Here is a 15085-nt window from a genome sequence, read left to right on the forward strand (position 1 = left end):
GTGTTGACTGACCGTTTTACACCTCAGTGTACCCCCCGTATTTCACTCTTTCCTGCTGGCAGTGGAGTACAACGGCTCAGTGGGGTGGGAGGGGTTATTGTGTGAACACTCTGTGCCCCTCAGAGCAGGTGGTTCCCATCGCCACTGAAACCAGTGTAAAGGTGGCATCTCATTATCTTGCTATCATGCGTCTGTCCTGTGGGCCAGGGTCATGGTGGGTGACCGCTAATGGAACGGTATTTATTGCCACAGTATTTATTGCCATAAGCCTGCCTTTCCTGTTCTAGTCTTCAAAATTCTCTCTGCCATAGATAGGCTGGGGTTGGGGTGTCAGACAGACTAGGGGACAGAGAAAGGACTGATGGCTCCTACCAGTTCATTCTACCTGTGAGTTGTGTTCCATTAGCTCCATCCACATGGTAAAGACACCTCTCCCTCTGTAGACCCTTTTCTGCACAGAGTGATAAATTTAGCACTCTGAATAGACATTAATTGCCAAACATGGCTGAACGTATTCCTCTTCTTGTGCCATCTGCTTTGCCTGCATGTTTGGCCAAGTGATGGGCGGACCCTGTTGGGTACCGCTGCTTATATGGACTCGAATCCAAGTGGTAAGGCACCAGTGAAAAGGGATTTTTGTGGGAGAACCACTGTTTTCCCTCACTCTCCTCTTGCCCCTTTTTCAGAGAAGCTCATGTTCAAGAACGCGCCAACCCCACAGGAGTTCAGGGAGGGAGAAGATGCCGTGATCGTGTGTGATGTGGTCAGCTCCCTCCCCCCAACCATCATCTGGAAGCACAAAGGCCGAGATGTCATCCTGAAAAAAGATGGTGAGACCGGGCAGCCGCCCCTTCCCCAGCCTGCCGAGCCCCTTAGCATTTCCACCTCCACCAGCTACTGAGGCTCCTACCCCAAACTCAGACTCCAGTGTCCCAGAATTGCATGCCGTTTCCAGGTTCATGGTTGCATGTCTATAGTTTGTATATTCAGTCACTTCACTTTCTCTCCAAAGAAAAATACAGATTTCCAGCAGACTTCTGCTCTTGGCTTTATGTCGGAGCCAGGGACATATTATCTTATTTCAGCTTAAAGCCCCTCCCTACTCCCAGCCCTCCACCTGCCTCCATGAGACTGAAGGTAGGAAAAAGGCAAGGCTCAGTGCCCGGCCTGCAGGCTCCCGTCCTCTGACCGATCCTGGGACAAGCCTGCCTCTTGTCTTTTCTAGTCCGATTCATAGTCCTGACCAACAACTACCTCCAGATCCGGGGCATCAAGAAAACAGATGAGGGCACTTACCGCTGTGAGGGCAGGATCCTGGCCCGCGGGGAGATCAACTTCAAGGACATTCAGGTCATCGTGAATGGTAAGGAGACCTGGCCTTCCTGCTCTCTGCACGGCTCCCGCCTTGGCTCATCCACGTCAGCTGAGTCCACCCCTTCCCCCAGCCCACCGCCATCCTCTGCCTTGTTCATTGGTTTGTTTTTAAAGACACTCGCCTTCTGGGTCTCCCTCAACTATGAGGACTTCCAGTGCAATTCTGGAATGTCCTTCACTATCTCGCAGCACCAGAAATTTGCCCCGTGCTTCCTAATAAATTCTTCCTTGTCCTTCACTGTCCTTGATGTTACCGTAATGGTGTAGTCTGTCCCCTGGTTCAGTGTTCAGAGAAAATTTTATCATCAATTCAGGCCTCGGAATAGTCAGAATCATAGTCCATCCGTGGGTTTATTAATCTTAATTTGCAGTGTCAAATAAACACACCCGTGGAATCGATCTGACATTTACAAGATATTTAGAGGAAATTATAATGTCAGTACTAAGAAAATAAGTAAATTGTGGTTGTTTTGGATATTGATAATGTATTTTTTGCCAAACTCTCTCTCTCATTCCTTTGGTAAAAACCAGTTTGGGTGCACAGAGTTGTTTAGGACAATCCAAGTGAAATGTCACTCTTTGATGAGCTAGTGCATTTCACATTGGTATTAACCATTTAATCACTGGGGACCAAAATTTTCAACTCTTTCCAGTATCAAGAGCCCCCCTTTAAATGTCAAGCTCTGCCAGTCATGGCAGTTGTTAAGATGGGTATGCATTGATTGAGAAAATATATAATGATAAATAGCTACTATAAATTGAATGCCACTTTAAAATAAGGAAAACATTAATACAGCTTCTAAATCTGTATTATTGAAAAGCAATATTATTGTATATTGTTATGCATATAACAGTACTAAGTACTGTTGGGAAACACTAATGCATGCTTGTGGGTGAATTATTTATCCAGTTTACAGTAATTTTTTGGTGCATACCTGCATTTAGACCCCTTACACTAAAGCTCAGCAGTTACCCAAGACCCCCAAGCCTCTGACTTGGGGCCCCCCAAAAGTGCCTCTCCTCCAGGCCACCGAGTCCCTTCATGTTGTCCCAGCCACCCCTGACAGCCCTTCTCTCCTTCAGTGCCACCCACCGTCCAGGCCAGACAGAGCATCGTGAATGCCACCGCCAACCTCGGCCAGTCCGTCACCCTCGTGTGCAACGCCGAAGGCTTCCCAGAGCCCACTGTGAGCTGGACGAAGTAAGGAACTGGCTGGAGCCTTTCCCACCAGCTAGTGGAGGAGGAGAGCTGGCAGGGCCTACTCTGTGTTGGGGTTTCAAGGGAATGCAGTGGGAAGCTGGGAACCATCCGCTCTGAGGGCAGAGTGGACTCTTCCAGTAAGGTCCACTTGCCTTGTGTGTGCATTGGATTCCTCCATTTTCAGTTTGTGGGGCAGAATCAGAGACCCTGTTTGGAGTTCTGGAGGATGCCATTTGCAGCCCTTAGGCAGAATCGGAGATGTGGTTAAAGGAATCACACAAGAAATACAATCGAACGTCTTAACTTTCTGTGCAAGCTCAGTCTTCCACATGCGTTCAGTCTGCATTTTATAGAAACAAACTAAAAATCAACCTCTTAGTTCTGTCGTCAATATCACGGTCCTTCCCGTTTCTGTGCCCGGCAGGGACGGGGAGCAGATAGAGAATGAGGAGGACGAGAAGTACCTGTTCAGCGACGACAGCTCCGAGCTGACCATCAGGAAGGTGGACAAGAACGACGAGGCCGAGTACGTCTGCATTGCCGAGAACAAGGCGGGCGAGCAGGACGCGTCCATCCACCTCAAGGTCTTCGGTAAGGACAGTGCAGTCAAGGTCATTGCTCTGCCACGGTTTCTCTGACCGCACGCCGTCCATCAGCAAGACCCTGTCCACTCGGCCAGGGAAGCTGCCCCCAAAGGAGCCGCTTCTCTCCAGCTCCCACCGCCTCAGCCCAAGTCCAGGCCATCTTGGTCCTCACCTGGTCAATGAGATGGCCTCCCAACTGATCCCCTCGCTCCCCATTGTCCCCCTCATCAGCCTCCCCCACTCACAGTAGCTGGAATGACCTTACATGCCACTCCTCTGTTTCAAATCATCCAACGGTTTCCTGTTAGAGGCATAAAATCCGGACTCCTTTTTGGGGGCAAAACACTATATCTGAGCTCGCCCTGACTTCCTTCCCGACCTCATCATCCCTTCACACTTACAGCTCTCCAGCCCCGAAAGCCCCCTTCCTCTCCCTCAGACACACTAAGCATGTTCTCTGTCTCAGGGACGTTGTTCCAGGTGCTTCTTCCGCTTGAAATCTCATTCTGCCAGATCCCCCGCAAGCTGCCCTCTGCTCATCCGTTATCCAGATCTCAGCGCATCCTTCAGATCACCTTCTCAGTGAACCCTGTCCTCCCTGCTCTGACCCACGCGGCTCCCTTATCACTGCCCCCGTCCACTCCGCTGACCTCTTCTGCAGTGCCCTTCTCCCTGCCTGAACTGATCTCGCTTACATAGTGGTTTGGGGGATTGCTTTTCCTGCATCCACTAAGCATGTGAGCTCCAAGATGGCAGAGCACCAGCTGCCTTATTCATCACTTTATCTCTGGCACTCCAGACAGTGCCAGACTCCATAATAAGTGGAAAAAAAAAAAAAAAGTGAAAATGTTACTCACTCAGTCATGTCTGACTCTTTGTAACCCCATGGACTGTAGCCCTCCAGATTCCTCTGTCCATGGAATTCTCCAGAGAAGAGTACTGCAGTAGGTAACCATTTGCTTCTCCAGGGGATCTTCCCAACCCAGGGATTGAGCCTGGGTGTCCTGAATTGCAGGCAGATTTCTTACCGTCTGAGCCACCAGGGAAGCCTATGATAAATAGGCCCTTGTTCAGTGTTAGTGACCACGTGGCTGCCTCTGTCTCCCTTTCTTCCTTCCCTGACCTGTGTGAAGCAGGATTATAAAAGTCATGAAAAGAAACTCTATATCTCTACTCACTTTGTCTCTATAAACTCAGTTAACTTCCATTCACTCAGAGCTGAAATGCATTTTGACCTGACTTTGAAAAACGAATTTGTGGTGGAGAGAGATTTAACCTAGTGACTTTCCGCTCTGTCTGCTCATCTTTTTTAAAAACACAGATAAGGGAGTCCCGTGTAGATGGTGCTGCCAGAGTACAGACACGGCAGGGGCATCCCCGATGCATGCAGCTCGCTGGCGGTTATAGCGCATGTGGCTGGGGAGCCTGGCCTGGGACCCACTTGTTCAGCTTAATAAGGAGAATGCATTGATGTTTGTAAACACGGACCTTTGAAAACCAAGCATTTCTGCTATCCTGGATGAATCCTGCTTATTCATTAATGACAGTTGGACTTAGAAACAGGTTATCAGTTGGGTCGAAATTAACTGTGCATATTTGAGAGTGCGACTAAATTTCTTAGAAAATATTCTTGACAGTGTTTTCTCTGATTTTGACTAGTTTACCTCAGACTCTGATTTTAAGTTTTTCTCGATGAAAGACAGATGTGTTTGTTAATACATTCCTTCATTTCACAATTTTTAAACTGGAGTATAATTCCTTTGCAATGTTGTGTTACTTTCTGCTGTACGACAGCAAGAATCAGCTACATGTAGACATATATCCCCTCCCTCTTGCACTTCCCTCTCCCGCCTCATCCCACCCCTCCAGGTCATCACAGAGCAGGGAGCTGAGTTCCCTGTGCTATAAAGTGCTCCCGCTAGCCATCTATGTTACACATGATGGTGTATATATGTCCGTCCTAATCTTCTGATTTGCCCTACCCTGTGCCCACGTGTCTTTTCTCTACACCTGCGTCTGTATTCCTGCCCTGAAAACAGGTTCATCAGTACCGTCTTTCTAGATTCTATTTATATGCGTTAATGGGCAATATTTGTTTTTCCTTTCTGAGTTACTTCACTGTGTATGACAGACTCTAGGTTCATCCACATCACTACAAATAATCCAATTTCATTCCTTTTCATTGCTGCGTGATATTCCATTGTATATATGCACCACATCTTCTTTGTCCATCCATCTGTCGGTGGACATTTCGGTTGCTCCCGTGTCCTGGCTGTTTTAAATAGTGTTGCAATGAACTTTGGGGAACATGTGTATCTTTGATTTGTGGTTTTCCTAGTCACTCCGATTTTAAGTTTTTCTAAGTGAAAGACAGATGCGTTTGTTCACGTATTCCTTCATTTCATAATTATTTATTGAGCACCCTTGTTGCTGGACAGAGGGACTACAGAAATGAGTAAGATAAGGTCTTCTGACCCCAAGAAGCACAAAGAGGGAGATAAATATATAAGCCTATGTTAAAGTGAAGTAGCTTAGTCGTGTCCAACTCTTTGCGACCCCATGGACTATAGCCTACCAGGCTCTTCCCTCCATGGGATTCTCCAGGCAAGAAGACTGGAGTGGGTTGCCATTTCCTGCTCCAGGGGATCTTCCCAACCCAGGGATCGAACCTGAGTCTCCCACACTGCAGGCAGACACTTTAACTTCTGAGCCACCAGGGAAGCCCCTATATAAGCCTATGCTGCTGCTGCTGCTAAGTCGCTTCAGTCATGGCCAACTATGTGTAACCCCATACATGGCAGCCCACCAGGCTCCCCTGTCCCTGGGATTCTCCAGGCAAGAACATTGGAGTGGGTTGCCATTTCCTTCTCCAGTGCGTGAAAGTGAAAAGTGAAAGGGATGTCGCTCAGTCGTGTCCGACTCTTAGCAACCCCATGGACTGCAGCCTACCAGGCTCCTCCGTCCATGGGATTTTCCAGGCAAGAGTACTGGAGTGGGGTGCCATTGCCTTCTCCATGTAAGCCTATAAATTATAGTAAATGGTGTTGGTTTCCAACATCTGAGTACCTGCCATAAGTCCAGCCATTGCCAAGGTTACAAAGATGAATAACATATGCTCTGTTTTCATCAGTGGGTTCATAGGCTAATACAGATAATCATAAAATTTTTAATGACAACCCATTATAATGACTTCATAATAACAGTATCCCTTATGATTATAAAGTGGGAAGTGACAAATAGATTCAAGGGATTAGATCTGATAGACAAAGTGCCTGAAGAACTATGGACAGAGGTTCATAAGATCATACAGGAGTCAGTGATCAAAACCATCTCCAAGAGAAAGAAATGCAAAAAGGGAAAATGACTGTCTGAAGAGGCCTTACAAAGAGCTGAGTAAAGAAGAGAAGCAAAAGGCAAAGGAGAAAAGGAAACATACCCATCTGAATGCAGAGTTCCAAAGAATAGCAAGGAGAGATAAGAAAGCCTTCCTCAGTGGTCAATGCTAAGAAATAGAGGAGAACAATAGAATGGGAAAGACTAGAGATCTTTTCAAGAAAATTAGAGATACCAAGGGAACATTTCATGCAAAGATGGGCACAATAAAGGACAGAAATGATATGGACCTAACAGAAGCAGAAGATATTAAGAAGAGGTGGCAAAAATACACAGAAGAACTATACAAAAATATTTTAATGACCCAGATAACCATGATGATGTGATCACTCACCCAGAGCCAGACATCTTGGATTGTGAAGTCAAGTGGGCCTTAGAAGCATCACTACAAAGACAGGGGAGATGATGGAATTCCAATTGGGCTATTTCAAATCCTAAAAGATAGTGTTGTGAAAGTGCTGCACTCAATATGCCAGCAAATTTGGAAAACTCAGCAGTACCACAGGACTAAAAGGTCAGTTTTCATTCCAATCCCAAAGAAAGGCAACACCAAAGAATGTTCAAACTACGCCACAGTTGCACTCATCTCACACGCTAGCAAAGTAATGCTCAAAATTCTCCAAGTAGGCCTCAACAGTGTATGAACCAAGAACTTCCAGATGTTCAATCTGGATTTAGAAAAGGCAGAGGAACCAGAGATCAAATTGCCAACATCCGTTGGATCATTGAAAAAACAAGAGAATGCCAGAAAAACATCTACTTCTGCTTTATTGACTATGCCAAAGCCTTTGACTGTATGGATCACAACTGTGGAAAATTCTGTAAGAGATGAGAATACCAGACCACCATACTTGCCTCCTGAGAAACCTATATTCAGGTCAAGAAGCAACAGTTAGAACCAGAGTGGACTGGTTCCAAATTGGGAAAGGAATATGTCAAGGCTGTATATTGTCAGCCTGCTTATTTAACTTCTCTGCAGAGTACATCATGCGAAATGCCAGGCTGAATGAAGCACAAGCTGGAATCGAGATTGCCAGGAAAAATATCAATAACCTCAGAAATGTAGACACCACCTTTATGGCAGAAAGCAAAGAGGAACTAAAGAGCCTCTTAGTGAAGGTCAAAGAGAATGAAAAAGTTGGCTTAAAACTCAGCATTCAAAAAACTAAGATCCTGGCATCCAGTCCTATCACTTCATGGCAAATAGATGGGGAAACAATGGAAACAGTGATCTTGGGGGGACTCCAAAATCTCTGCAGATGGTGACTAAAGCCATGAAATTAAAAGACGCTTGCTCCTTGGAAGAAAAACTAAGACCAACCTAGACAGCATATTAAAAAGTAGAGACATTACTTTGCTGACAAAGGTCTGTCTAGTCAAAGCTATGGCTTTTCCAGTAGTCATGTATGGATGTGAGAGTTGGATCATAAAGAAGGTGAGCACCAAAGAATTGATGCTTGTGAACTGTGGCGTTGGAGAAGACTCCTGAGAGTCCCTTGGACAGCATGGTGATCAAACCAGCCCATTCTAAAGGAAATAAACCCTGAATATTCATTGGAAGGACTGATACTGAAGCTGAAACTCCAATACTTTGGCCACCTGAAGTGAAAAACTGACTCATTGGAAAAGACCCTGATGCTGGGAAAGATTGAAGGTGGGAGGAGAAGGGGACGACAGAGGATGAGATGGTTGGATGGCATCACCGACTCAATGGACATGAGTTTCAGCAAACTCCAGGAGATGAAGAAGGACAGGGAAGCCTGGCGTGCATCCATGGAGTCACAAAAATTTGGGCACAACTGAGAGACTGAACAACAATAAATAGCGGTATGCACAGTGTTTTACAGGAAAAGATTTGTTGTCTGGTCCTGTGTGACAGGAGTTAGGGAAGTCTTCAAAGATGGTAATGTGTTTCCCAAGTGGGAGCTTCCCAGATGCAGGAGGGGTGGACGAGCCTTTCAAGCCATACTGCACAGGCACCGAGGCTGGAAGAGCCCATGTGCTGAAGGTGAAGTCCTTGTGGATGGGGACTGCGTCCACTCCACTCACAGACCTACTCTCAGTGTCCACATCCTCAGTGGAACATCAGCTGGCATAAAAGAGACACCAGTGTTTGAGTAAATGAGGGAATCGTAATTAGCTTTATAGGAACGAAGCATGATCTATATGGCAGGGAGATGAATATGGAAATATGTAATCATTTGTCTTTAGGAAATTTCTTTAGATAGCAGCCCCATAATGTAATAATAATAATAGTACCCAACACAAAATGAGCATGTATAATGTGCCTAGCACTGTGAGAGGTACTATCCATAAATGAGTTCTTTTAACTTCATCACAATCCTACAAAGGAGATTTAATTTTTATCCCTATTATGCAAATGAGGAAATTGAGCACAGAGTGATTAGGTGTCCTGCGCAAGGAACCAGGACTCAAATCCAAGCTTTCGTGTCCATTCTCTGGGCTAGCGATAGTGATCACTCCTCCACGAAACCCAGTTTAGCACGGATTACATCCGACCTCCGTATGAAGTGACTCATGATTAGTGGACTCTGCCTTTACCTCTATGGCTCACGTGATTTCTCTGTGGCCATACACTCAGTTCTAGCTCAGCTAGTCAGGGACAGATCTTTGCTTCTGTTCCAGGCCTCTCCGGTGGTGATGGCTACCCCAGGAAGGAGGAATGGGCAGTGTCAAGAGCCCTGTGAGGCCATTCTAGAGGGAAGAGGGTGGGTAAGGCCCAGGGAAGGAGGCAGAACAGACAGGATGCGGGAGCTGTGGCAGAGCACAATTTGTCTTTCCACCCTCATCCCTCACCACGGGCTCCCTCCTGCATCGCACCCACAATTACACACATACTCACACTCTCTCTCACACACACTCACACTCACTCACTCCACTACCACAGCTCTTCCCCAAGGCTACAGCTGAGAGAATGTTTGTTCGGCAGCCCAGTAGAGCAAACAAAGAAATGTGAGTGACTCCTGCAGAGACAAGTTAAAAAGAATCCTAGTGATAGCTTGCGGTGAATGGTATAGGATTCGTGATCTCTGAAGACGAAGGTTTAACTTCAGGACCAGGGACCAGGCTTGATCACTCAAGAGCTTTTGTGTAGCAGAGTTTCATTAAAGTACAACAAGGGACAGAAGCTTCTGACATCGACATCAGAAGAGGGGCAGAGCATGCCCCCCTTGCTAGTGTCAGCAAGGGAGTTATATGCTTTTTTAACTAGTTATTACAATAAATCAAAAGAATGTCTCAAAAATAATAAAAATAATAATAATAATAATAAAATAAAATAAAGGGAAAAACAAATACCCAAAAAATAGCACAGTTTAAAAAAAAAAAAAAGAATATCTCAAGGTTGTAAAGATCTTACTAGACCCACTCCCATAATTTATATTTTAAGATAACAGGATTAGCCAGAAGGTTTTCAGGAAGGAGAAACTGTCCTCAAGCAGGATACACTGTTGTCATATAATCCTTAGTTCAGGGTTTAAACTGAGTTGTTTGTTGTGTAATCATCAGTTCCCAGCTTAAAGAAAAAAACGTTTTATGTGACTAAGACTAAGGAATGAAGAGAAAAATAGATGTTTGTCCTTTCCTCCTCCTTGAGAATTCCAGACCCCTATCTCTGCTTTGAGAGCCCCAGACCCCTTTCTCCTTCTCGGGGATCCCAGACTTCCTATCAACCTGTCTAGGAATTGACTCTCTCAATAGACGTGTATATCTAATCCATATTAGATGTGGACATGAATTTGAGCAAACTTTGGGAGATCGTGGAGGACAGAGGAGCCTGGTGGGTTACAGTCCATGGTGTCGCAGAGAGTCAGACACTCAGTGACTGAACAGTAATAGCTGCTGCTGCTGCTGCTGCTGCTGCTAAGTCACTCCAGTTGTGTCCGACTCTGTTCAACCCCAGAAACAGCAGCCCACCATGCTCCCCTGTCCCTGGGATTCTCCAGTAATAGCAGTGGATGTCTAATCCAGGTCCATACTCCTCTGCAACATCCTAAGCACAGTTCACTTAGCCTCCTTGGAGTAACCTGGTCCCCATATATGCCCTCCTTTCTCTCATCATCCCACATTCTTGACCACATTTCTCTCCTCCTCCTACCAGCCTCTCCCAGGGGTTTAGGAGATCAGTGCCAGGATCTGGGAGCCAGGTGAGGTGGGGCTAACTAGGTGAAACTTCATCTTTCTCCAGCCCCTTTCCTCCCATCCTTGGCCTTCTGGCTTGCCCTCAGGGACCAGCATTAGGGGAGATATGGAGTAGGTTTCCAAGAAGCAGCAGAGCCACAGTGGTGAGGTACAAGAGGAAAGAAGCCTGCAGCTAAGACAATGAAGATGTGCAGAACTGTGGCTTCAAGAAGGGCTGGCAAGGAGTGTGCAAGGGACGTATCTAAATTAAGGACTACCATAACTGTCCTAAGCAATACCATTTTTTCCTAAGAAAGGGACATGCTCTAGCATGTGCTGCCCTAGTTATCAACCAGAAGCTCTTTTCACTAAGCCTATCCTATCTTCCTTTAATCTTGGCAGTGCATTTCCACCGCTTCTCCTGCCATGGGACTGTCACTTGAGTGTATGTTCCTCGGTTCTTTGACTCATCACAACAAAGATTTGGAGCGACGGACATTAAAGCCCTCGGCGTGTCACAGCTCTCGGGTCTTGGACAAACCATGTTATAGCTCTTAAGCAAATCAGTGTTACAGCTCTATTTTATTTAGAAGACAGCAGGAGAATCCATCCTCGAAGCGTGAGGGCATGCCAACCCAAAGACTCGAAGAGAGTGGAGGAGTGCGCGGGGAGGGAGGGAGAGAGAGCGTGAGAGAGGGAAAGAGAAAGAGAAAGAGCGCACGCACGCAGGAGAGAGAGTCCGTGAGAAAGCGCTTTGGCTCCTCCTTTTATATGTTTTTTTCCTCCACCTGGGCCTGCCCTATGCAAATTGGGCTTAGCCAGGAGTGCTGTTTGTTCTGAAGTCTTCACTCTGGTCCTCGGACCTTCCTTTGACCTTCCTTGCTTTTAGCCACCGCCATTTTGGACTCCTTTTCCCTATTCTACGTACCTAACAGGACCTTCTGAAGAAGCAGTTTTGTCTCTACAGATCCTTATGCTTCTGCCAATACTCTCAAGGTCTGTGCTGCTCTCTGGGCTTGGACTGAGGCACGTTCACCAATAGGTGGAAGTTTTGCTTAGCTGACCCCTGAGGACCAAAGCAGCTCATATGAGTTACAGCGAAAGACAAACAGGTGCCTGAAGGAAAGGGCACCTGGTCACACCCAGCCTCTCAGTGCAGGGAAGCAGAGGCCCTGGAACCCTCCTCGGACTTCCAGGCGCCTGGGCTGGAGTGAGAGTGGACAAGTCTGGCCCTCGGTGGCAGGTGCAGAGCCATTGATGCGCCGGGTGGGGAAAGCAGGCATGCTTAGAAAACTCAGACGCACAGCTGTGCTCACAGGGGGGCCCGTGGGGAGAGGTGCAATGGAACAGTCCAAGGCATTAAATCCCATGGCAGCAGTTAAAGAACAGAAAGTGAAGTGAAGTCGCTTAGTCGTGTCCGACTCTTAGTGACCCCATGGACTGCAGCCCACCAGGCTCCTCCATCCATGGGATTTTCCAGGCAAAAGTACTGGAGTGGGGTCCCATTGCCTTCTCCTTAAAGAACAGAACAGAGATCCAAAGTCAAGGGCCAACAACAGAGGTTCATTAAGACGGTGCAAGTACCATTCACAGATAAACGCTGAAGAGAATCTTTTAGATGCTGGTGTGCAGAAGGGGGGACTCTTTCCTGAGTAGGGTGACCCCACACCTGTCTCTGTCTGCTCAATCATGCCCGTTGTCCCAGAGTAATTATTTACAGCATGCCTTTCACTCTCAAGAATGCCCCAATTTGGACAATAAATTATATTGCTCTCCTGTTTCCAAGGCAGTATTCTAAGACTCCAGTTAGTTACAAGAGTAGCTTGCTTCTGGGGTGCAGAGACGATTAACAGTGAGTAGCTTGCCTTCCTTCTGACAGCCTCTGTAGACCATACAAAATTAGCCATTGTTAATCATGTTTTAGGAAGAATGTATTTTGCCTTGTTCTAAAGATTTATACAGGGCAACCTTTATAACCATCTGGGAAATGGAGTCACCAAGACCAAATATTCCTCATAGATTACAGATACTCTTCATAGATGCTAACTGTCACGGATCTGTCTTCTGCTAACTTTCGCTGCCAGGACAAAGTGCTGTGGGTCAGGACAATATCCACAAACACTGTCTGGACCACAGTGTCCACATAGCTTTCTTGGGGCTGCCCTCAGACCCCAGACCACCTGTGAGTTCAGTGACTTCAGTTGTTTGGCTGATTTTTTTTTTTTTTTAAGTTTTTAATTTGTGATTTTTAACAGAAAAGAAATGTAACTTTTATTTTACCTCTGTAAAACCTCCTCTTCAACAAAAACACTTAACACTTACTCCAGAGTCCAGTATGGGTTGTAAGCTCCTTGGAAGTTTTGTTGATCAAGATAGACACAGAAGCTTCCTGGAGGAAAACCTCACTCATGTGGGCTCCATCACATTTGTTCAAATTTGTGATCATTTGGCTTAATTGAATTGAGACATGCCTTAATGCTAACCTTCAAAAAGGATTTGCTCTAAGCAGGCTGTTAGGACAGATAAGCTGTAGGAGAATATTTGAACGATATGGGTAATTTCATATAGAAGTAGATATTTGCTATGGAAAATGCACAGCTCCATCACTGTTTTCTGTTTATTAAAATAGAACCAAGGCCTCAACTTGGAGGATATATAATAGGCAGTGGTTTTATTAGCCTACTTGAAGTTACTGCATGAATTTGAATATAAAGCAAATGCAGTTCTTTCAAAAATTATCCATACTTCGAATTTATTTATCATTTGTTTGTTTATCTAGCTTGGCTTTTTTCTCTATTAGTGAAATAAGTTACATTTGTGCAGTGCTCTCTTTTCGATGGAAGGTTTAGTGATTTCAGAGTATAATTGTTTTAAGTTGGGAAAATTCAATTTTCTCTAATGTTTTAACATTTAAACTCAGCCGTGAATGCCTGCGCTTTCTTGCGTTACCCAAAACATTTGGAAAATGAACTCATCTCAACTCATCTTCTTCCCCAGCCACTCCCCAGCCCCCAGCAGGTCACCCACCACATTTCAAGTTAATGCTAGCATAGCCCTCCAAGGTGCTCAGAATCTCTTGAGTCATTTGGTCTCCTCATCCCTCCTTTGGATTCTCCCCATCTCTACTTGCACTCCGTTCACTTCCACTTCCTGCAAAGCTTTCCTTCAGCATCTCTCTGGAAGCTGCCCCTTCTCTATTCCCCTAGAGATGATGTTCAGGATCATATTACATCACATCTGGAGGGGTCCCGTGGCTTCCAGGTTGGTTTCTCCACCTTCAGGCTTTCTCCATCTTTAATTTTTCCTAGATTAACCTTCTTCTAACGCAAACGAGCATTCATTCCTCTGACCAAACACCGTGAGGGGGCCTCCAGCAGGCACGGGATAAAATCCAAGCAAGAGTTATCACCGGATGATCAAGACACTCTCTGCCTGGATCCAGCGCTGTCTCCCACTGCTCCGAGGCACAGGCCCATGGACCCTGACACTCTGCTCTCTTCCCCACTCTCTCCTCACACGTTCTTGCTTCCTTGCTTTCATTCACATGGCTTTCCACACTTGGGATGATTCTGTGTCCCCCCTAAGTTCCACCTCCTGATAATCTCACAGCCCAGCCCCAAAGCTGCCTCCGTCTTGAAGACCCAGCCAGAGGCGGGCCCATCCTCTGCTCAGCCCTTAGCACCACTGTGCTGGTAGCTGCCACCATACAGGACCTGGCTGTTAGTACTGTCACTGTGGTGTTGACACAGGCCGGCTCCACTGTCAGCTCCTGGGGAGTTCAACTCGTTATCTCGTGCAACACCTAGAACACGGCTTTAGACTTAATAAGTTAATAACCTCGTTGGATACATGCATTTATAATTCAAACCTGGAAAGCTAAACTACATCAGGTAAACTCACAGAAATGTTCTCTGTTTTCAGCAAAACCCAAAATCACCTACGTAGAGAACCAGACTGCCATGGAACTGGAGGAACAGGTCACTCTTACCTGTGAAGCCTCGGGAGACCCCATTCCCTCAATCACCTGGAGAACATCCACCCGAAACATCAGCAGTGAAGAAAAGGTATAATATCACCCGAGAGTTTCAGGGCCATGGAACTCAGACCTGACTCGGGTTGAGTCTGCCCCATGCCCAGCCCTCTTCAGTGAACCAGAAATTGGGATGTGGTTGCTGGAGGTCACCGCCAGGTTCTGTGGGCCCCCTCCTCCCACCTGCCCTGGCTGTGGCCTGTTCGGCACCCGCTTGAGATGGAGGAGGCATAGCTCCTTGCATGGATCTGCAGGGGTGTCATGTTAGTGGGTGCGGGTAAGTTAGACATCACAAGGAGGATGGAGATAGGGATTCTCCAGTGCACGGTTACGGAGCTGGGGAAGAACAGGGGGAAGTTGAGA

The 15085-nt window shown here is 46.4% G+C and overlaps 1 protein-coding gene across 23 annotated transcripts in view; it reads left to right on the forward strand.

Moving 5' to 3' along the window:
- NCAM1 (neural cell adhesion molecule 1) overlaps window positions 1-15085 on the forward strand; it is a 363617-nt gene that overhangs the window by 290965 nt on the left and 57567 nt on the right. For all 23 annotated transcript variants that reach the window (XM_086339236.1, XM_086339237.1, XM_086339244.1 and 20 more), the window contains exons 4-8: window positions 687-830; window positions 1226-1363; window positions 2458-2575; window positions 3000-3166; window positions 14614-14756. In XM_086339236.1, the coding sequence (XP_086195362.1) occupies window positions 687-830; window positions 1226-1363; window positions 2458-2575; window positions 3000-3166; window positions 14614-14756 (710 nt within the window). The remainder of the gene's footprint in view (window positions 1-686; window positions 831-1225; window positions 1364-2457; window positions 2576-2999; window positions 3167-14613; window positions 14757-15085) is intronic.

This window comes from Bos grunniens, chromosome 15 (assembly GCF_055505025.1).
Source record: "Bos grunniens cultivar Pamir isolate PY7600 chromosome 15, Bosgru_T2T1.0, whole genome shotgun sequence".
Taxonomy (NCBI): Eukaryota; Metazoa; Chordata; class Mammalia; order Artiodactyla; family Bovidae; genus Bos; species Bos grunniens.